General features: G+C 48.0%; 1 protein-coding gene across 1 annotated transcript in view; it reads left to right on the top strand.

Moving 5' to 3' along the window:
- The window catches only part of CSMD2 (CUB and Sushi multiple domains 2), a 247,823-nt gene that overhangs the window by 173,163 nt on the left and 52,251 nt on the right, over positions 1-22,409 (top strand). Inside the window, exons 22-33 of the mRNA XM_054292539.1 lie at positions 353-522; positions 2,643-2,799; positions 3,374-3,565; positions 5,672-5,798; positions 10,305-10,507; positions 11,825-12,016; positions 15,195-15,333; positions 16,195-16,382; positions 18,630-18,824; positions 19,574-19,690; positions 20,937-21,050; positions 21,189-21,284. Coding sequence (XP_054148514.1) covers positions 353-522; positions 2,643-2,799; positions 3,374-3,565; positions 5,672-5,798; positions 10,305-10,507; positions 11,825-12,016; positions 15,195-15,333; positions 16,195-16,382; positions 18,630-18,824; positions 19,574-19,690; positions 20,937-21,050; positions 21,189-21,284 — 1,890 coding nt within the window. The remainder of the gene's footprint in view (positions 1-352; positions 523-2,642; positions 2,800-3,373; positions 3,566-5,671; positions 5,799-10,304; positions 10,508-11,824; positions 12,017-15,194; positions 15,334-16,194; positions 16,383-18,629; positions 18,825-19,573; positions 19,691-20,936; positions 21,051-21,188; positions 21,285-22,409) is intronic.

Consider the following 22,409-nt stretch of genomic DNA (forward strand, 5'->3'; position numbering starts at 1 on the left):
TACCAGCAGGTTGTAGTGAGTAACAAGAGGTTGTAGTGAATATCAGCAGGTTGTAGTGAGTTACAAGAGGTTGTAGTGAATACCAACAGGTTGTGGTGAGTAACAAGAGGTTGTACTGAATACCAACAGGTTGTAGTGAATACTAACAGGTTGTAGTGAACACCAGCAGGTTGTAGAGATATGGTTGTGGTAAATAACAACAGGCTGTAGTGAATACCAACAGGGAAAAGCCCTCTCCTTGCTGCTGCAGGAGGGGCTGAGCGGCTGTGGCCTTCAGAGGCGCCTCCTGCATGTGTGCTGTGGCCAGCAGACGCGTGGGGTCACTGAAATGTGCCTTTGTGTCTCGCTGCAGCTGAGTGTGGCTCCTCGGTGACGGGCACCCAGGGTGTGCTGCTGTCGCCCAACTACCCCCTGAACTACAACAACAACCACGAGTGCATCTACTCCATCCAGAGCCAGCCTGGCAAGGGCATCCAGCTGAAAGCCAGGACCTTCGAGCTGGAGGCAGGAGATGTCCTCAAGGTAATTCTGGCTCGGGCAGTGGAGAGCAACACCTCTAAATGCTCTAAAATTCTGGTGGGATTAGGTGACCTCTTTGTCATCCCAGTGCCATGGAGGGATTGCCATGGCAGATTTCTCCCAGACCAGCTAAACCTCCGCTCTCACCTCTGGAACTGCACAGGGAAAGCTCCTCCTCCATCAGAAAGGCTCTAAAATTTTGGTGGGATTAGGTGGGAATGATCTCTGTGTCATCCCAGTGCCATGGAGTGATTGCCATGGCAGTTTGCAAGGTCAGATTTCTCCTAGACCAGCTAAACTTCAGCTCTCACCTGTGGAATTGCACAGGGAAAACTCCTCATCCACCAGAAAGGCTCTAAAATTCTCATGGGATTAGGTGGGAGTGACCTGTGTCATCCCAATGCCATGGAGTGATTCCATGGCAGTTTGGAAGCTCAGATTTCCCCCAGACCAGCTAAACCTCAGCTCTCACCTGTGGAATTGCGCAGGAAAAACTCCTCATCCATCAGAAAGGTTCTAAAATTTTGGTGGGATTTGGTGGAAGCGACCTCTGTGTCATCCCAGTGATTCCCATGGCAGTTTGGAAGCCCAAATTTCCCCTATACCAGCTAAAATTCAGCTCTCACCTCTGGAATTGCACAAGAAAAACTCCTCCTCCATCAGAATAGTTAGGGTTTGAGCATTATTTCAGTGCTTTGAAGAATCAAGGCTGGTTTGTCCCCAAAAAAGGGGCTGATTGAAATGCAGAACTCCAGACTCTTCTGAGATTATTCAAGCTCCAGGACTCTGTGGAGAAGGAGACAAATCCAGGCTGAGTTTTTTTTTATATTAACCAAAGGAATGGTTTTGAAGGAGGCATTAATATTGCAAGGATGTGCTGAGCCATCTTCCCAAGAATCCTCTGTCCTCATTGAAGTGTCACACTCCAGGAGAGGCGTAATCCACGTTTCCAGCTCACAAATGACTGGAAAGGGAGAAAGATTTCCTGTTAATGCAAGGAATGTACTCCTTGTCAGAGGAATTACATTTTCTCAGCAGGTTTGTCATCAGCTGCTCATCTGGGGAAAGTTCCTATCGATCTCCACTGGTGAGGAGCTGCTCTTGGTCCTCACAAAAGGAAGAAAAAAACCCCATTTGTGTTTTTCTTAAATCAAGGCTCATCTCTGAGTCAGTCTGGGGGAAAAAATGTGGATTTTTTAGCAGCTGCTCCTTGGGAAAGAGAGTTGAGGAGATGCAGCCCAGTGTGCAGAGTAAATTAGGGCTGAGGAGGAGGGTGCAGATCCTCCAGGGTGGAAATGCTGCTCCTCAGGTGGGCAGCACTGTGGAGTTCCATCAAATCAGACTTTTAGTTTGATATCCCTGGATCTCAGCTCACATTGCCTGAAGGATTTGTCCCTGTTTGCACTTGTGGATCCAGGAACCACTCCTGGATCACCTGTAGGACAAATCCTGGAGGGTTGGAGTTGCTTTTCCAGCCTGAAGCTGGAATTCAGAGTGGGTTGGTTCTTTCCTTCCCTTTTCCCTCCAATACTCAGGATCAGCTCAGTGCCAGGAGCAAATTCCTTAATTTGAGGTGACCCCAAATGAGGGCATTTATCAGGAGCTGCTGGTTCTTCCCAAAAAAAAACCCCAAAGGACAAACCCAGGGTGTTGCTGTGAGCAGATCAGGGACTAGGTGGGATGAATTCCTCATCATTTCTCTGTTCTGGAGCTCAGTGAAACTGCAGAGAAATCCTGGAATGGTTTGGGTGGGAAGGGACCTTAAGGAGATCCTGGAATGGTTTGGGTGGGAAGGGACCTTAAGGAAATCCTGGAATGGTTTGGGTGGGAAGGGACCTTAAGGAAATCCTGGAATTGTTTGGGTGGGAAGGGACCTTAAGGAAATCCTGGAATTGTTTGGGTGGGAAGGGACCTTAAGGAAATCCTGGAATGGTTTGGGTGGGAAGGGACCTTAAGGATCATCCACGGGCAGGGACACCTTCCACTGTCCCAGGTTGTTCCAAGCCCCATCCAGCCTGGCCTTGGAGACTTCCAGGGATCCAGGAGCAGCCAGAGCCCCTCTGGGCAGTGATGGTTTGATCCCAGGAATGGCTTTTCCAGGCTGGATTTGTTGTCCCTCCTAGGTCTACGATGGCACCAACAGCTCTGCCCGGCTGCTGGGCACCTTCAGCCGCTCGGAGCTGCTGGGCACCAGCATCAACAGCACCTCCAGCTCCATGTGGCTGGAGTTCATCACTGACCCTGCCAACACCAGCAAGGGCTTCGAGCTGCAGTTCTCCAGTGAGTTCCAATCCCACAGGTCAAGGTGTATTTTTGTGGTTTTGTGTTGCACATGAGCAAAGAGTCCTTTCTGGGGTGATCTTGTACCCAAAGTGGAGTTGGAGTGTGGGAGAGCACAGCATCCCAGGATTATTGAGGGTGGGAAAGCCCTCCAAGCCCACCCAGTCCAAGCTGTGCCTGATCCCCAGCTTGTCACTGAGTGCCACATGCAGCTGTTCCTTGGACACCTCCAGGGATGGGCACTCCAAACCTCCCTGGGCAGCCCCTTCCAACCCTTTCCATGCAGAAATTCCTGCTGGTGTCCAACCTGACCTCCCCTGGCACAGGTCAAGGCTGTTTCCTCTTCCCCTGTCCCTGTTCCCTGGGATCTGATCAAACTATTCCTGTCAAGCCTGTAGCGATCCCGAAATCCAGATCAAAACTCCAACATTAATTAAAACCCTTCTGATTTCCGACATGGCCCCTTTGGTCCCCAACAAATCATTGTAAGAAGAAAACCCCACCGTGGCTTTGTGTGAGACCCTCCTGGCTGTGAAATCCCTGCTGCCAACAGCTGCCCTTGCTCCCTGTGCAGGTTTTGAGCTCATCAAGTGCGAGGACCCCGGCGTGCCCCAGTTTGGGTACAAGGTGCACGACGAGGGACACTTTGCTGGCAGCTCAGTGTCCTTCAGCTGTGACCCTGGCTACACCCTGAGAGGCACCAGGGTGCTGGTGTGCCTGACTGGGGAGAGGAGAGCCTGGGACCAGCCCCTGCCGACCTGTGTGGGTGAGACACCTTCTCCTCCTTCTCCTTCTCCTTCTTCTCCTTATTCTCCTCCTTATTCTCCTTCTCCTCCTCCTTCTCCTCCTCCTTCTCTTTCTTTTCCTCCTTTTTCTCCTCCTCCTCCTCCTCCTTCTCTTCTCCTCCTCCTTCTCTTCTCCTCCTCCTTCTCCTTCTCCTCCTTCTCCTCCTTCTCCTCTTTCTCCTCCTTCTCCTCCTTCTCCTTCTCCTTCTCCTTCTCCTCCTCCTCCTCCTCCTCCTCCTTCCCCTTCTCCTTCCTCCTTCTCCAGGAGAGATTTCCTGGCATCCCACACCCTGAACATCCTTGGTCCCTGCTTTGCTGATCCACTGACATGAACTCTGCTGTTAATTGCATCTGCACTAATTGAGTTGTGTGTGGTGAGGGTCCTCGAGATGGAGACACCTCCTGCTCCTCCAGCACTCTCCAGACCGAGATTTGGATCACACACCCTGAACACCCACACCCTATCCTACAAAAAATGGTCCTACCCTGACCATTTTTTTGTCCTAGCTTTGCTGATCCATTGACATTAACTCTGCTATTAATTACTCCCATCTACGCTAATTAAGTTGTGGTGAGGATCCTCTGTGAGGCATCTCAAGGTGGAGACACCTCCTGCTCCTCCAAAACCTCCAGGAAATTCTTTCCTTGTGGATTCCATGAAATTATTTCCTTGTGGATTCCATGCCCTGACCACGCTTTGCTGATCCATTGACATTAACTCTGCTGTTAATTGCATCTGCACTAATTAAGTTGTCTGTGGTGAGGGTCCTTGAGATGGAAAAACTTCCTGGAAGTGATTTCCTTGGATCCCACTCCCTGGCCACCTTCTGTCCCTGCTTTGCTCATCCATGTGACATTAACTCTCCTGTTAATTGCATCTGCACTAATTAAGTTGCGGTGAGGCTCCTCTGTGAGGCATCTCAAGATGGAGACACCTCCTGCACCTCCAGGAAATTGGATTCCCCACCCTGACCACCCTTTGCTGATCCATGGACATTAACTCTGCTGTTAATTGCCCATCTCCACTAATTAACGTGGTGAGGCTCCTGTATGAGACAGAGAGCACCTGAAGCAGCTCTAACATGAAACCCTCTGCCCTAAACCCACATTTGACAAGGGATTTTTGCTTCCTTGTGCTGTTCCAGCCTTGTCCTTTCACTCTGGACATGTTGAAGTGAGTGTCACCTCCTGATAGTGACACCAACGTGTGTCCTGTGTGACAGCTCAGAGCCAGTTTTATTTCAGAGCTGCCTGACACCTGATCCCGTCCCCAGACATTTCAATTCCCTTTGCAGAGTTCCCTTTTCACCTGCAGCTCTTCCAAATTCCGCTTTGGGGTTCTGTGTGTTAAATGAATGGGGCTGATTGCTGATTCCCGTCCTGCCGTGCCCAGGACGTGGGGGAGTTGTTGGACACCGAGTCCCCTGGGAGATCTGCACACCCAGGGATGTGCTCAGCCCCTGGCACTCCGTGTTCCCTCTCCCAGGAGGCAGGGCCGGTCCTTGGCTGGGATTTCAGCCTCATTTATTGATGTAAAAAGATAAATCTCCGCCATTTGTGCGTTTTCTTAACCTTCAGCCTGTTTGCTCTTCGTGTGTTGGATATGAGGCCGTGTCTGAGCGTGTGGAAATTAAAAAGAAATGAAGGAAAACGGAAAAAAATGAAAATTACAGAATTTGAATGGATATGTTATGGAAATTACTCCAAATCCTCACATTCTTTGCAGTTCATTTACAGCGACATTTACAAGTTCTTTGGCTTCTTATCCTTCATTTTCTGATGAATCCAAGCAGAGGAGCAGAGCTCCTTCACCCCCACGTGTGGAGCAGGGAATCAGGATCCTGACAGGCTCTGCTTTTGCTCCCTGGAGATTCAGAAAGGTGCAGGGAAGCTTTGCCAGGTGTTCAGAAATTCAGAATAACTCTGATAACTCAGCTGAATTCAACAATTCCCTTCATCTTTGTAAGCTTTTAGAGTCCCTGGAAAAAGCCAGGAATAATCTCTGTTGCAGGGTGAGCTTGTTGCCAAGCAAGAGCCACAGAAAGCCACAAATCTCCTCCCTAACCCCATAAATATTTTTGTTCCAGCTGAGTGTGGAGGGACAATCAGAGGAGAGACCTCGGGACGGATCCTTTCTCCAGGATACCCAACTCCCTACGACCACAACCTCAACTGCATCTGGACCATCGAGGCAGAGCCTGGGTGCACCATTGGGTGAGCTGGGCTCCTGTGGTTTGGCTTCTTTCCCACTTGGAGCTGGTTTTTTCAAAAAAATCCCCACGGATTTCTCGCAGAAACAAAGATCAAAAATTAAATAAAACAAAGGAGGGAGAAGCTGAGGGACGAGCAGGGAGAAGTCACTGCGTTGGTTCCAGAATCAGGGAATGGTTTAGGATGGGATTGAGGATTTATGGGGTTTATTTCCCAGGTTGCTCAGAGCCCCCAGAGGCATCACTGCTCCTCTGTTTTCAGCCCTGGGTGGTGACCCCAGACCATGTCCTGGTCCTGCCCATGGTGTTCCTGAGCTCAGACATCCCAGATGAGCTTTGGTGCCCATGGACAGCTTCCCACCCCTCTCCTTAATGGGATGCATCCAGAATCAAACCCTTTTTTCCACCAGATCAATGAGGAACATCCCAAAAGTGCTGAATGGCCACACAATCCTGGAATGGGGGTGTTGTAGGAAATCACAGGGAATGTCCCAGAATCCAGGGAATTCCTTCTCCCTGATCCTTCACTTCTGCCCCACCACCCCCTGAGTGATGTTTGCCAAACCCTTCAGGGCTGCCCTGGGTGCTCCCAGGGATTCCAGGCTGGCCAAAACCCACAAAAAAACTGGAATATTTGGGCAAGCCAAGCTTTGACTGAGTGGGATTTGAGGGGGAGAAATGCACCTTAAAAGTTCTGAATAACAACAACAATAATAATAATGATGATAATGATAAATAATAGTAGTAGTAGTAGTAGTAGTAATAATAATAATAATAATAATAATAATAATAATAATAATAATAGTAGTAGTAATCCTCTCCCATCAGAGTTCCCAGTGCTTCTCAGCCATTCCTGGCTCACCCCAAGCCCATTGCTGTTCCATCCTGAATTCCTTCCCTCTCCATCCCATTTTCTCCTCCCTGCTGCCTCAGCACCCATCCCAGCACAGCCTGGCCCTCAGGGTGAGCTCTGTGCTGCTTTTAGCCCGTGGAGTTCTGCTGGAGGCAGGTTTGGCCTGGTGTTTTCACATTTTTATTTCATGCAGAAATTCCCTCCATTAGCGCTGCCCTTCAGAATGGCTCAATAATGGATGGGCTTGGGTGTGAGCAGAGGAGGAAAAGCACAGCAAAAACAGCTGAATCCCTGCACAGGCAGCTTCCACTCGAAATCTCCTCTATTTTTGTTCTCCTGGAAAAGGTTTTTATAGGACAGAGTAGAGAAGTCCCTTTTTCCCCCCTATCCAAAGGCTGCTTCAGCAACTTTGCTCTTGTAATCCCTAAAAGCATGAGCAGAGGTTTGGGATCAACCAAAGGCTTGGAAGAGGCCAGCAGTGAAAGGAGAAGGTTCTGGAAGGTGTCAGAGCCGCACACACCTGGTGACCCTGCCCTTCCCAGGGATCAGAGCTCCCTCTCCCTGCCCCTTTCATCTCCCAGCCCCAGCAGCAGCACAGCTGATCTCAGGGGAGTGGAGAGAGCACATTCCCAGCAACTTCATTTTTATGGTAATCCATTGGAAAAATAATCCTCTTCACGCATGATACAATTGCATAAAGCTCTCATTTATAACTTACATGAAAATTAATCACCAGAGCTTTTGGAATGAAGCTGTAGCTGCGCAGCACGAGGGGAAGGGCAGGGGGGTGAGACAGCGAGAAAAATGAGTCTGCACCTCAGAGCCATGAAAGGGAAAGGGCTGCTCTTGCAGAGGGGGCTTGGAGTGCCTTGGTTGGGCTGGGGGTGAGGAGGAAGGTGGAGGAAAAGCAGGAGGTTGTGTGGAAAATGGATGGAAATTCCTTACCCAGCTGGGAGCAGAGGACACAGAGACATGGCAGAGTTGTGGTCAACCCCTGAGCCCAGTGTTGTGAAATTCCACTGATGTTGTTAATTCCCATTTTCATGGGTATTGACAGGTTCCACTTTGCAGAGTTTCATCTAAAAACAGCAGAGAAAATACCCAGAGCTGGAAGGGACCCACAGGGACCAAGGGTTGTTCACACTCAGGGTAGAGCTGGGCTCTCCTCTCTGCTCCTTGCTAAACTGGCAGAGCTTCCCCACTCTCACACTTATATTTACATAAATATAATCTCCCCAGTTTCTAATTTGGTTATTGGTTTTGTTTTGGGTTTGGTTTGGTTTGGGTGTTGATGTTTGGGGTTTTTTGTTTGGTTTCTTTTGTTTTGGTTTGTTGGTTTGGGTTTTTTTTGTTTGTTTTTTTGTTTGTTGGTTTGGGGTTTTTTGGGGTTTTTTGGGGGGTTTTTTTTTGGTGCTTGTTTGTTTGTTTGAGGTTCTTTTTGTTTGGTTTGGTTTGGTTTGGGTTTTTTTGTGGGATTTTTTGTTTGTTTTTTACTGCATTTCCATGCCTATAATTGAGAAATATTTGGGATTGTCAGAGTGCACGAATAAAATTCCTTTCCCCTCAGGAATAAAATTCCTTTCCCCTCAGGAATAAAATTCCTTTCCCTCTGGAATAAAATTCCTTTCCCCTCAGGAATAGAATTCCTTTCCCCTCGGGAATAAAATTCCTTTCCCTCTGGAATAAAATTCCTTTCCCCTCAGGAATAGAATTCCTTTCCCCTCAGGAATAAAATTCCTTTCCCTCTGGAATAAAATTCCTTTCCCCTCAGGAATAGAATTCCTTTCCCCTCAGGAATGGAATTTCTTCTCCTTTCCCCTCATGAATCAAACTCCTTTCCCCTCAAGAATAAAATTCCTTTCCCTCAGGAATAGAATTCCTTTCCCCTCAGGAACAGAATTCCTTTCCCCTCAGGAATACAATTTCTTTTCCCCTCAGGAATAAAACTCCTTTCCCCTCCATTGTCTGCTGCAGCAGGGGCTGTGCCTGGTCTCACACCTCAGGCTGAGGGAAAAGCTGAGATGTCAATGTGGAATAGCTGGATTTGCTCCAGAGAACTCCATATCTGATACCCCAGCAGATTCCAGCCTGATCACCTGGATCATCCAGGTGTTCTCCCCCTGAATTTGTTTTTTCTCAGATAAATGGGGTGGTTTAGGCAGCCCTGGAGCTGCTGGTGGCAGTTCCAGGGTGTCCCCCCAGCCCAGCTCAACCCCTGGCAGCCTCCCCCTGATCCCAAGGTCTCCAGGGATAAGTTTTTAGTTTTTCCCAGCAGTTCTGGCTCACTGGGCCCAGTTAAGGCTGGGAACAAACCTAATCACAGCAAGGCAGCCGTGGAGAACAGCTCTGCACCATCCATCCTGATTTTCCTCAGGCCTGGCTTTATTTCTCTTTGCTCAAGGTCTCTGCTTGGGAGATTTATGATTCAGCTCTTTTGGTTTCTCCCAGCTTCTCTGGGCATCATTTTGTTCCTGAGGATTTTGCAGTGGGGCTTTTTTCTTTTTTTTTTTTTTCTCCCCCTTTTTTTATGTCTCTCCCCTGATTTATTTATGTTTGCCCCAGATAAATGGGAAAGCAGCCAAGTGAAAGCTTCCCTGTTTGCCTCTGTGGGCTGGCAGGGATTTCAGCACAGCACCTGATGGGTTTATTTTTTACAGAAGTTTTTTTTTCTGTTTCTAGGTTTCTGTCCCCGTTTCACACTGGGGTTGAGTTGCCCATGCTTGGCCTGATTTTGCTGTGCCAGAGGGAAAATGGGGCAGTGACAAACAGGGACAGGGAAATTCCTCCTGTCCAGGTGGGATTGGAGTGCAGGAGTGGATGGGATCAACTCCTGCTCCATCCCCAGGGAATGCTCACATTCCCAAGAGCTCCAGGAGGGTTTGGACAACACCCCCAAGGACAGGGTGGGATTTGGGGATGTCTGAAAAATCCCTTCACTAGGATTTCTTCTCCTGGGAAGCTGAGAAGCCTCAGAGAAAAATTAAAACAATAATTATCTGATTTGCTTCTCCTGTGTTTTGCTGCTTTGGAATGTAATTTAGAGATTGTTTATCCAACAGGTGATTGTTTCATTGGTTTTGTGTGAATTGTTTTAACTTAATAACCAATCACAGTCAGGCTGTGTCAGACTCTGGAAAGAGTCACGAGATTCATTTTTATCCTTTAGCCTTCTGTCTTTATCCTTTCTCTATTCTTTAGTGTAGTTTAGTATAATTTATATAATATATAGAACATAATATTTAGTAGTAATAATAATAATAATAATCTATAAGTAATATAATATAAATTATATTATATATATAATATCAACATATGTAAATATATATAAATAATATCATGTAATGTAAATATAATATAATATAATATAATATAATATAATATAATGTAATATAATGTAATATAATATAATATAATATAATGTAATATAATATAATAATGATGTAACATAAAATTTAGTATAATTTGTATAATATAATAAAATAATCAATTAGCCTTCTAAAAACATGGAGTCAAATTCAAGACTCAAAAAATACCACAACAAACCTCACTCCAGGCCTGAATTCCAGATGAAACAACACATTCTGTGTGAGCCTGGCTGCCTGAATTTGGCACAAACCACACTCCAGGCCTGAATTTCGGGTGTTTTTTGCCCCTCAGGCTCCATTTCATGGTTTTCCACACCGAGGAGTTCCACGATGTGCTGCGGATCTGGGACGGGCCGGTGGAGAACGGGATCCTGCTGAAGGAGATGAGCGGCTCGGGGCTGCCTGGGGACATCCACAGCACCTTCAACTCCGTCATCCTGCAGTTCAACACCGACTTCTTCACCAGCAAGCAGGGCTTTGCCATCCAGTTCTCAGGTGGGATGGGCAGGGGTTCCTCAAAAACCTGACCAGACCCAGAGGGAAACCCCAACCAAACCTCAGCCCTGCAAACATATTAATTTCAATTATTTAGGGTGATATATTCCAATATTTATGGAATGTTCAGGTTTGTGCAGTTGTTTTGGAGTGATAAAAACAGGGAGTGGTTGGGTGAGTGATGATGTGACTTTGCCTGGACTGAGACACATTGAAACATCTTCCCAAGTTTGGGTTTTCTGTTTTTTCTTTCCATAACTTTCTGTCTAGGGTGTCTTGCTTGGCTGGGGGAACAAGGCAGCATTTTGGGGAGAATTTCTGCTGGGTTTCAGAGCTTTGGGATGACCCAGACAGAGGCAGAGCTTTGTGTTACGCAGCACAGCGGTGCCATCCTGGGGTTTTTTTGCCACATTTGTGTCTCATCCTGCCAGGAAGGACCAGCCTGGGCTGTTAACTTCCTTATCTCCAGCTGCACAGAAAGAGAGGGATTTCCTCTGGCTCTTTCAAGAGCAGCTTTCTCTAAACTGCCTGGCTGTAACAGACTCTCATCAACTTAGCAGGAAATAAGCTCCTGATCTGGAGCTGGGCTTTATTGACTGCTCCTGCTCAAAGCCTTTGTTCAGCAGGTGTGACTAAGCAGCCAGACCTGAGCTCAGACCTGTCCACTTTGGGATCTTGGGACCTTTAATGAGGTGGATAAGCTCACAAAACTCCTATTACTCCAGGATTTTCCCTGCTGGTAAATCCATGTGCTGTTGGCAGACCTTGAGCTCAGGCAGCAGCGAAGCTTTGCCTGTCCCCAGCTCAGGGGACATCTCAGACCTCAAAGAGAGGCAGCAACAAGTCTGGAAAGGAAACAAACACATTTCTGAAAGGTCAGGCTTGATGCTTCACAGATCTTGAGGCTAAATTTCTCTGGCACTCAGGGGAAAGCGTGAAGTGCTGGTGGCTGAGTTGATTTTGCAGCATGTGCCTTGGCACAGAACTCTCCAAAAGCACCGTGGAGGATCAGTGGGTGTCTGGCCTGATGGAGTAAACAGCCATGTGCACAATTCTACATCAAAGCTGCTCCCTGGGTGCTGCTCTTGAACTTGCTGGTCCCCAGAGCCTTTCCCAGCTGGAGTGGCAGATGCTCAGAGCAAAGGGAAAAGCACTTTTTGTGTGTCGGGGAACTTTGTGGGATGCTGAAGGAGGAGGGATGGGGAAACAAGGCATGGCCTGGATGTCTGGGTAAGGACAGAGCCTGAGGGCAGCCAGTGCTGCAGGCCTGGTGTTAAATAAACATTGATATTCAGGAGTGCTTTTAATTCCCTGCAGTGTCCACAGCCACGTCCTGCAACGACCCAGGAATCCCCCAGAACGGGAGCCGGAGCGGGGACAGCCGGGAGGCCGGGGACTCCATCACCTTCCAGTGCAACCCCGGCTACAGCCTGCAAGGGGAGGCCCAGATCACCTGTGTGCAGATCCAGAACAGGTTCTTCTGGCAGCCTGACCCTCCCACCTGCACAGGTACACAAGGAAACAGACACAGATCTGTGACCTGAATCCATGGACACAAGGCCATGTCCTGGCACACGAACATAGATCCACGACCTGAATCCATGGACAGATCCATGTCCTGAATCCATGGACACAGGGCCATGTTCTGGGCCCAGGGACACAGATCCCTGTCCTGAATCCATGGACACAGATCCCTGTTCTGAGCCCATGGATGCAGATGCATGTTCTAAACCCATGGATGCAGATCTGTGACCTGGATTCATGGACACAGATCCATGATCTGAGCCCAGGGATGCAGATCCATTATCTGAGCACATGGACACAGATCTGTCATCTGAATCCATGGACACAGATCCATGATCTGTGCCCATGGATGCAGATCCATGTCCTGGGCACATGGACATAGATCCCTGTGCTTAATCTGTGGACACAGATGCTTGTTTTAACTCCGTGGACACAGATCCCTGTCTTGAGCCCATGGATACAGATCCATGTTTTAAACCCATGGACACAGATCCATGACCTGAATCCATGGACACAAATCCATGTCCTGAACCCATATACACAGGTCCATGTTCTGAGCCCAGGGACACAGGTCCATGTTCTAAACCAATGGACACAGATCCACATCCTGAATTCATGGACACAGATCCATCCTGAACCCTGTTATAAAATTTCACTCCACACATCTTAAAAAATCAAGAAATATTTTTAAAAAAATATCCTTCAGGTCTCCACAGCTGTGATTAAAAATGCTGATTTTCTAATACTTCAAATTGTACTTCAAATTATACTTCAATTGTTTATAGTTTTTTTCCCAGCCAATTTTAATATGAAGTGACAAAGGATTTGGAGGAATAATCAGTGAAATATCAGTAACTGGGGGAGAGGCAGCCTAGTTGGAGCTAAACTGGGAAAACTCAGTGTTAAATTTAGGGCTGATTGGGGGTATTTAGCATTTCAGATGCGTTTTCCCCTCTTTGTGGCACCACTGTGAAACAATCCAGGCTGGGAGAGCCCCGGGAGGTTTGGGCCATTTGAAGTCTGCATCCCTCCCAGTCCCAGGCACCACTGGCTGGGTCCAGCTCCTGCTTCAAACCCTTTGGAGACTCTGGGTGGGATTTTCAAAGGAATCCGAGGGTGTTGAACACTTGTCTCCCTCAGGCTTTTCAAAAATGAGTCCTTAGATTTCAGTTTCTGCAGAGTTTTCCCCTGACGTTACAGTATGGGAGGGGAAGGCACCCTTGGGGTTAAAATTGGGATGAATGGGCACAGAAGAGATGCTGGTGTGTTCTTCCAAGGCATTTTTGGGGGGACTTTCAGCCAAATTTTCCATATCTGTACTGTGATTTCAGTAGAAGGATAACATTTCTCCATTTTTGGACTTGAAAAAGCTCTCTAACAGGTACTATGGCATTTCTAGACCAGCGCCACTGGGGTTTACCTGATATTTTTCCTGATATTTTTCTTTATCAAAGCTCACAGGACAATCCCACATGCTCACTCCTTCATGGAAAATGTTTCCAAGATTTATCCCATCATTTTTATCCCATCCCAGCTCATTTCCCACTCTGTAGCTGCTCTCAGACCTCCCCACAGGCTGTGCTCTCCCTGCTCTCATTCCATCCCAAATGTGGGAAGTTTGGTGGTTTCTCCAAGGTATTTTTGGGGGACTTTCAGCCAAATTTTCCATATCTGTGCTGTGGTTTCCTGGTGTGTCCCAGAAGGATGACATTTCTCCATTTTTGGACTTGAAAAAGCTCTCTAATCCCTACTATGGCATTTCTAGACAAGCCCCACTGGGTTTTACCTGATACTTTTCTTTATCAAATTCCACATGCTCATTCCTTCATGGAAAATGTTTCCAAGATTTATCCCATCATTTTTATCCCATCCCAGTTCATTTCCCACTCTTTATCTGCTCTCAGACCCCCTTCCTTTCACCCCAAATACGTGAGGGCCGATCTGGGAAACCTCCGAGCCCTCACAAAGAGCCTGCATAATAAAAAACTGACAGGAAAAATATCAGTCATGTTTTGCCACGGTGAGAAACACGAGCAGGCACTTTGAGCCTTAAAAAAGCAATAATTGATTTTTCAATCAGGTTGGCATTTAATGTGCTGGGAAGTGGAGTAAACACGACAGAGCCATTTAGGCCCAGACGTGTTTTCACCTCGTTACGGGCGAGCAGGCCTTGACAGGGACTTCCATAAATGCAGCAGGAAAGTGGAATTTCTCCCTCTCTCTCCCTCCTGGCTCTTCACTTATGGATTTTAGGAAGGTCCTGGTGGCATCCAGAGATCTCTTTGTGGTGTTTGACAGAGCCCTCACCTGGCAGAGCCACCACAACCTCATGTCCTACATGAGCCTCAGGGTCACTTCCCACTAAAATGCCCCACAAGGATTCTGTGCTGTCTCAATCCCCTCTGTCTATCACATCTCCTTTATTTTATTCCATTCCTGCTTCCCATTTGGTGCTTTGGAAGTCTGCGTGCTCTAAATTGTGAAAAACGCCAATCACTTGTTTTTGAAATTTTAAAAGTTTAATAGTAATAAAATGGTTATAAAAATAGTAATACAATTAGAATTAATTAACATTAATTCTATTCTATATAATAATTATTAATATTAATTATAGTAATTTGGACAAATTGAATTAGGACAATATGAGACAATAAATACAAAGAGTTACAGACGGTCCGGGGACCTTTTCTGGGCAGCATGAGCCTGAAAAAGGACACAGTTAACAAACGATTAACCGTTAAAAAAAATAACCTGTTGCATATTCATACACCTCATACATGATGCATAAATTCCATTCAAATACAGGATTCTGTCTGGGCAGTGTCAGCTTCTTCCTCGGAATCCTAACAGCACCTTTGAGGTGGGAAGAAGTTAGTTTCTTTTGATAAGAGGGCAATAAATTCTTTTTTTCTGAAAGATTTAGGTGTCCTGTGGCTGCTATCTCAATGCGAGTCCTTTCTTTAAAAAAGTATCCTACATAGCATAGTTTCTATTTTAACATTTTGTTATAACCTAAAACTATATTTAACACACTACTTAAGAGGATTAATCCAGCATTACTTCCTAACACAACACATATAACATTCATTTGAATATTTGCAAAAAGCCGATCATAAAATACGCATTTTTCACAAGAGGCTCACCCTTGGTGGTTTTCCTGCAGCTCCGTGTGGCGGGATCCTGACGGGCCCGGCTGGGGTGATCCTGTCCCCACAGTACCCAGAGCCATATCCCCCAGGGAAGGAGTGTGACTGGAAGCTGACAGTGTCCCCTGACTATGTCATTGCCCTGGTGTTCAGCGTGTGAGTACACAAGGGTTTGGTGCCATAGCCTTGGGGAGGGGACGCATGGTTTGGTGCCATGGCCACAGAGAGGGGAGGGAGGATCTGGGTGTGGATGTCTGAACTTTGGGAAGGAATCTGATGGAGCTGTCCCATGTCCCTGGATAATCTGTTCCCAGACATTTTTTGGGGAGGAGATCCTCTTATTCCAGCTGCAGTTCCTCTTTGATAGACAGAACATTGTCACATATTTTCTGGAAAAATCCAAAAATCCCTTTGGCCGGGATTCTTCTGAGAAGAATCAGAGAAAAAGGAAAACAATTCTTATCTGATTTGCTTCTCCTGTGTTTTGCTCACATGTGGAATGTGTTTGGAAATTGTTTACGCACAGGTGATTGTTTCATTGGATTCTGCTGTGAGTTGTTTTCACTCTTTGGCCAATTAGGGCCAAACTGTGTCAGGACTCTGGAGAGAGTCACGAGTTTTCATTATTATCTCTTTAACCTTCTATATTCTTTAGTGTAGTTTAGTTTGCATTCTTTAATATAATACAGTATCATAAAATAATAAATCAGCCTTCTGAGAACATGGAGTCAGATTCATCATTCCTTCCACCCCAGAAATAAATAGAACATGATGTGGCACAGCCCAGGAATCCCTGCAGCAGCTGCAGCTCTGAGACCAACCCCATCCCAACCCCTTGACTCCATCCCTACTCCTGGATCCCTCAGACATGGATAGAGGCAGGAATTTCCTCTGCCTGGCAGGATTTTGGAGCAGGAGCAGCCAGTCCCTGCCCCGGGTTTCTACATCCCAGAACATCAACGCGGAATTCTCCACTAATATGTCCTGACCCCAAGCTCTCCTCCTTTGCTTTTGCAGCTTCAGCCTGGAGCCTGGCTACGATTTCCTGCACATCTACGATGGGCCTGACTCCCTGAGCCCTCTGATTGGGAGTTTTTATGGCTCCCAGCTGCCAGAGAGGATCGAGAGCAGCAGCAACAGCCTTTTCCTGGCGTTCCGGAGCGACGCCTCCGTCAGCAACGCTGGCTTCGTCATCGAGTACACAGGTGAGGGCTGGGGGCTCAGCAGCTACCTGGGGCTTTCCCTCTGCTTATTCCCACATTATTCCACTTGTTGGAACAACTGGAGAGGCTCTAGGTGCTGTGGAAAACTCCTTCCAAGGGGAATTATTGTGTTTTGGCATCCCCAAAGCAAAGGGTGGAGAAAGGGAGGTGAAGAGGAGTGGAGTGAAACTGGAAAAGTGGTGCTCAAAAGTGTCCAAAATTTGTGCATCAAGACCCCACCAGCAGCTACCTGGGGCTTTCCCTCTACTTATTCCCAGATTATTCCACCTCTTTGGAACAAGGCTCTAGATGCTGTGGAAAGCTCCTTCCAGGGGGAATTCTGGTGTTTTGGCATCCCCAAAGCAGAGGGTGGAGAAAGGGAGGTGAAGAGGAAAGGAGTGAAACAGGAAAAGAGAAAAAGTGGTGCTCAAAGTGTCCCAAATTTGTACATCAAGACCCCACAGAGCCAGGAGAACCCAAGATTTCAGGATTTAAAGGTTGAGGATACAAATGTGTGATGAGCAGTGGGGGTTGACCAATCTGTGGCTTCCAAAACAGGGAATTGATGCTCTGAGGAAAAAGAAAATCCCATCTTTTTGTGCCCCATTCATTTGGATCTCCTGGTGCAGCTGCTGTGGACAGGAAACCATGGGATCACCTGATTTTTCATGCAGAGAAGCAAAAGCAAAACCTGTGGGCTTTACAGTTTCCTGTTTCTCCTTTCCACACCTTCCCCAAAATCTGAGAGCCCCTGATTTAATGCTTAAGCACACTTGAATTGTTCCCAGAGCCACTGCTCTCAGAAAAGCCCTTGTCTTTAATGAGCAATTTCCAAATGACAAAAGAGCAGGATTAATCAAAGCCTCTAATTATATTGCAGGCAGGGAAAAAAAATTAAAGAAAAGAAAACCCCCAAAAAAAAAAGCTGTTAGAAGAAGGAAAAAAATATCTAAGTCCTGACAGCTCTGTAGTGTTCTCTGGAGTTTTTATGTGGAAATGGGATTTTAAACTCTGCAGGAAGAGAATTTTTCACTATCTACCTGCCAGGAGGGTGGAGCAAGGTGGGGTTTGGCCTCTGCACCCAGGGAACAGGGACAGGATGAGAGGGAGCAGCCTGAAGTTGTGCTATGGGAGGCTCAGGTTGGACATGAGCAGGAACTTCTGCATGGAAAAGGTGCCAGGCCTTGGAAAGGGTGGAATCCCCACCCCTGGAGGTGTCCAAGGAATAAATGAAAGAATCCCAGACTGGTTTGGGTTGGAAAGGACTTTAAAACCCATCCATGGGCAGGAACAATCCCACCATCCCAGATTGCTCCCAGTTCCATCCAGCCTGGCCTTGGACACTTCCGGGATGGGAAATCCAGGATTTCTCTGTGCCAGATAGAGATTTCTCCCCATCTCAAATATGATTTGTCCTTGTGGCTGGTGACAGGGTGGGGATGGGTCGCAGCTTGGACTCGATGGCCCTGAAGGGAATTTCCAGCCTCAGCGATCCTGGGGTTGTGTGAAATCAGAGTTTTGATTTAGATTGTGCATCAAGACCCCACTGAGCCCAGGAGAAGCCAGGATTTCAAGATTTAAAGGCTGAGGATACAAATGTGTGGGGGTTCCCCAGTCTGTGGTTCCCAATACAGGGAGCTTGGATTTTTTTTCCCAGTTCCATCCAGCTTGGCCTTGGACACTTCCAGGGATGGGAAATCCAGGATTTCTCTGTGCCAGATAGAGATTTCTCCCCATCTCAAATATGATTTGTCCTTGTGGCTGGTGACAGGGTGGGGATGGGTCGCAGCTTGGACTCGATGGCCCTGAAGGGAATTTCCAGCCTCAGCGATCCTGGGGTTGCGTGAAATCAGAGTTTTGATTTGGCTTATGGTCCTTCAAGACCCCACTGAACCCAGGGGAACCCAGGATTTCAGGATTTAAAGGCTGAGGGTACAAATGTGTGATGGGCAGAGGGGGTTCCCCAGTCTGTGGTTCCCAAAACAGGGAGTTTGGATTTTGGGTGCCTGGGTGGGAACTGGAGCCTCCCTTCTCCCAGAATCCAAACCAAATCCCAAATCCACACCCTGCAAATGGTGCCAGTCCTTGTGAAAATCCCACACATTCTCAGGTGAAAAAAATCCTAAAAAAAATCCCATTGCACTTATCAAAGCAGCAGAGGAGCTGCGCCCGAGGAATAAAAATCCTAGGAAATTTGGTTTTTAACATTTTTTTAATATGTTTTTTAAAATTTTATCTCTTTCCCTGCAGAGAACCCCCGGGAGTCCTGCTTTGACCCAGGCTCCATCAAGAATGGCACCAGGGTGGGCACAGACCTGAAGCTGGGCTCCACCATCACCTTCTACTGTGATGGGGGCTACGACATCGAGGGGGGCCCCACCCTCACCTGTGTGATGGGAGGGGATGGGAAACCCACCTGGAACAAGCCACGCCCCACCTGTACAGGTAAATCCCACGGGAAGGGGCTGGGGGGAGGATCTGCCCAGAGCTGGACCCCTCAATGCATCCCCCATGGAAAAATGGGGGTTAATTCACAGGGGTTTTCTCAGTTTTTCTATAATTTTTTAGGGGTTTTACCAGGAATTAGATTTCATTGTTTTTCAGGGGTTTAACAGCTCTTTTTTTAAAGGAAGAGCTGATTTTGGGGAGTTTTCTTGAGGGTTTTCTTGGAGACAGACAGGAAACTGGACATGACTGATTCAGTGCCTGGCACAGGACGGGAGTCAGGAATCCTCTTAAACCTTGGCTAAACCTGATCCTTGCCAATCCAAACCCTCAGTCTTGGGTGTTGCTGAGCAGGGACAGAGCTCAGTGACAAAACAAGGGGTTTTTCCTTAGGGTTTATCTGTGGTTATTTTATTTTCTTTTCTGACTTCATGGTTTGCAGTCAGATTTGAGCTGAGAAGGGGATCAAGAGGCAGCTGGTGGGGGGAAGGAGTGAAATCCCTAATTTGGGAAGGCTGTGGCAGGAAAAACTGAGGAAAGGTGGCAAAAGGAGCTCATCCCCAGCTGTGAGTGGGGAACAGAGCAAATCCCACATTAGTTAGTGGTTTGATAATTCCAGCACAAACTCAGGGTGGGATAAACCCGATTTTTCCAATGAGAACTTTCAGGCAGCAGCACCTGGAGCAGGGGATGGTGGCTGGGGACATTTCCAGGCTCCAGGGATGCTCCATGATCCTTTTCCCTTGCAGCTCCCTGTGGCGGGCAGTACACAGGCTCAGATGGAGTCGTCCTGTCCCCAAATTATCCCCAAAACTACACCAGTGGCCAGGTGTGCCTGTACTCCATCGTCGTGCCCAAGGACTATGGTACCATGCTTGGAATTTTTATGGGATTCTCTTCTTATTTGCTGGGTTTTTAATGATAATTTTTCTAAGTTCATCCAGAACTGGAGATAAGGAAGATGGGAGAGTAGCAGGAGGTGCTGTTGGGTGCTCTTTGTGCTGGAGTCAGAGAAAATTCTGGATTTGTCCAATTTTGTCCATTGCAGCTAATCAATAATTATTGTTCCTCAGTGGAATTCTGCGCCTCGTGTTCCCTAGGCAGGGAAAGGGGAATGAGCCACAGGAAATTCGCAGTGGGCTGGGAATCAGTGGGAAAATGTTGAGTTAATGAAGCCAGGGGAGTCTGGTGCTGCCTCTGGAATTTGGGGATAAATAAAAGGCTCCCATTTTTCCAGGCTGTCACTCCCTGCCTGGAATAAAGGCAGCTGAAACGCAGGACAGAGGTTGTGCTGGGAAAAGAAATCCCAGTTTGGAATGTTGGGAATCCTGGGGGGTCAGGGCTTGGACTGGACGGTCCTTGGGGTCTGGTTCAGCTCAGGGGATTCTCTGAGTCCATGAAAATGCCTTGGCCCCAGAGGCTGGGTGTGGAGGGCGGTGTAGGGACAGCAATGGGGTGGCAATGGGATGACAGTGGGGACAGCACTGGGATTGAGTGAGGATGATGGTGTAATGACACTGGGGACAGAAGTGTGGTGGCACTAGGGACAACAGTGGGACAGTAGTATGGTGACATTGGGGACAGCAGCATGGTGATGCTGGGGACAGCAGTGTGGTGACACTGGGGACAGCAATATGGGGACGCCGGTGTGGTGGCACTGGGAACAGCAGTGTGGTGGCACTGGGGACAGCAGAGGGATGACACTGGGGACAGCAATATGGGGACGCCAGTGTGGTGGCACTGGGGACAGCAGCGTGGTGATGCTTGGGACAGCAGTGTGGTGACACTGGGGACAGCAATATGGGGACGCCGGTGTGGTGGCACTGGGGACAGCAGCGTGGTGATGCTTGGGACAGCAGTGTGGTGACACTGGGGACAGCAATATGGGGACGCCAGTGTGGTGGCACTGGAGACAGCAGTGTGGTGATGCTAGGGACAGCAGTGTGGTGGCACTGAGGACAGCAGTGGGACAGCAGTGTGATGACATTGGGCACAGCAGTGTGATGGCCATGGGGACAGCAGCATGGTGGCACTGGGGACAGCAGTGGGATGGCAGTGTGGTGGCACTGGGGACAGCAGTGGCCGGTGCCAGCCCTGTCCCTGTCCCCACAGTGCTCTTCGGGCAGTTTGCCTTTTTCCAGACGGCGCTCAATGACGTGGTGGAGGTGCACGATGGCCCCACGGAGCACTCACGGCTGCTCAGCTCCCTCTCAGGCTCTCACTCAGGTAGGGAGCTGCTCCCTGTCCCCTGTCCCTGTCCCTGCTGGAGACAGCAGCTTTGTCACAGCTGTCACCCAACACCCACTCTCTGTGGCTCATTCCTTCACCTCTGTGTCTCTCCTGTTTTCCCTCCTCCCCATCCAGGGGAATCTTTGCCATTGGCCACCACCAACCAGATCCTCATCAAATTCAGCTCCAAGGGTCAATCCACAGCCAAAGGCTTTCATTTCGTCTACCAAGGTGAGTTCAGGTGTGTTCTGGAAGTGTCCTCGGGTCTCTCCCAGGGGTGTCCTGAGTGTCCTGAGCTGCTTTTGGTGTCTGGGGGTTCTGAGCAGGGAATATCACAGGGAATTAGGATTCCTTTGGGAGCAGAGCTCTGGCAGGGCTGCTCTGGGTGCTTTGTATTCTGCCCTTTCATTCCCACTCAGCCTGAACCCTGCACATCCCAGGATTACCATCAGCCCCATCCCAGCGTCGTGCCCGGAGTCACACAGGGAATTTGGAGATTTATCTCCCAGCAATTCTCCCCAGTGGCATTTTTAGCACTTTCGCTGGGCGTAAGCAGCTGAAATCCCGTCTGGCAGCTCGGAAATCCTCCCTGTGTGCGTGTCACAGGCTCGGGGCTGTCACACTGCTGCCCCTTGATCCTTTCAGTAACAGCTTTGTGCTGCGCTGGGCGAGAACAACTCGGGGATTTTATGGGAGTAAATAGCAAATGATGCATGGAACAGTGGGAAAGCAGAAGGGATTTCTCACCCACGTGCTCCCTGGAGTTATCTGTGGGAACATCCAGGCTTGTGCTGCAAAGAGGGGACAGACACTGGCACGACCTGACCTGAGCCTTCTGCAGGGGTGAAGCAAAGCATGGTTTGGATTTTGGAGTAGTTGGAGATCTGTTCTCTTGAATTCCTGCCTAATGAGTGTGAAACAGCCGTGGTTGTGATTGTAATCTTCAAAGAGCTCAGCAGAACAAAGGTTTTGATGAAAGCAGGGAAGGTTTCCTCCTCCCTCCTGCAAGAGCTTGCACGGGAAGCAAGGGGAAAAGGGCGATCCTGATTTGGATCTGCCTGGCCAGACTCTAATTAGCTAAACACTCATAAATTTAAAGCAACTCAGAGGAAAATATTAATTGAATTCTTCCTTGGCAATAGACCTGGTATTTTTTGATGGGTTTTTCTCCTCACTTATCTGCCAGACTCATTCCTGTCTTTGTAATTCCCAGTATTCAACAGGAAAATCAATAATTTTAGCACCATCACAACTTAAATCCCCCTTTTCTCTCTTTTCCAAAGGAGATTTTTTCCCCAATTACTGTTTCTTCATGACCATGAGGCCCAGGGAGCTGAGGAACCGAAAGGCTCCTGC

The sequence above is a fragment of the Melozone crissalis genome, unplaced genomic scaffold (genome assembly GCF_028551555.1).
Source record: "Melozone crissalis strain CALT ecotype California unplaced genomic scaffold, PUWL_Pcris_2 ptg000111l_1, whole genome shotgun sequence".
Lineage (NCBI taxonomy): Eukaryota > Metazoa > Chordata > Aves > Passeriformes > Passerellidae > Melozone > Melozone crissalis.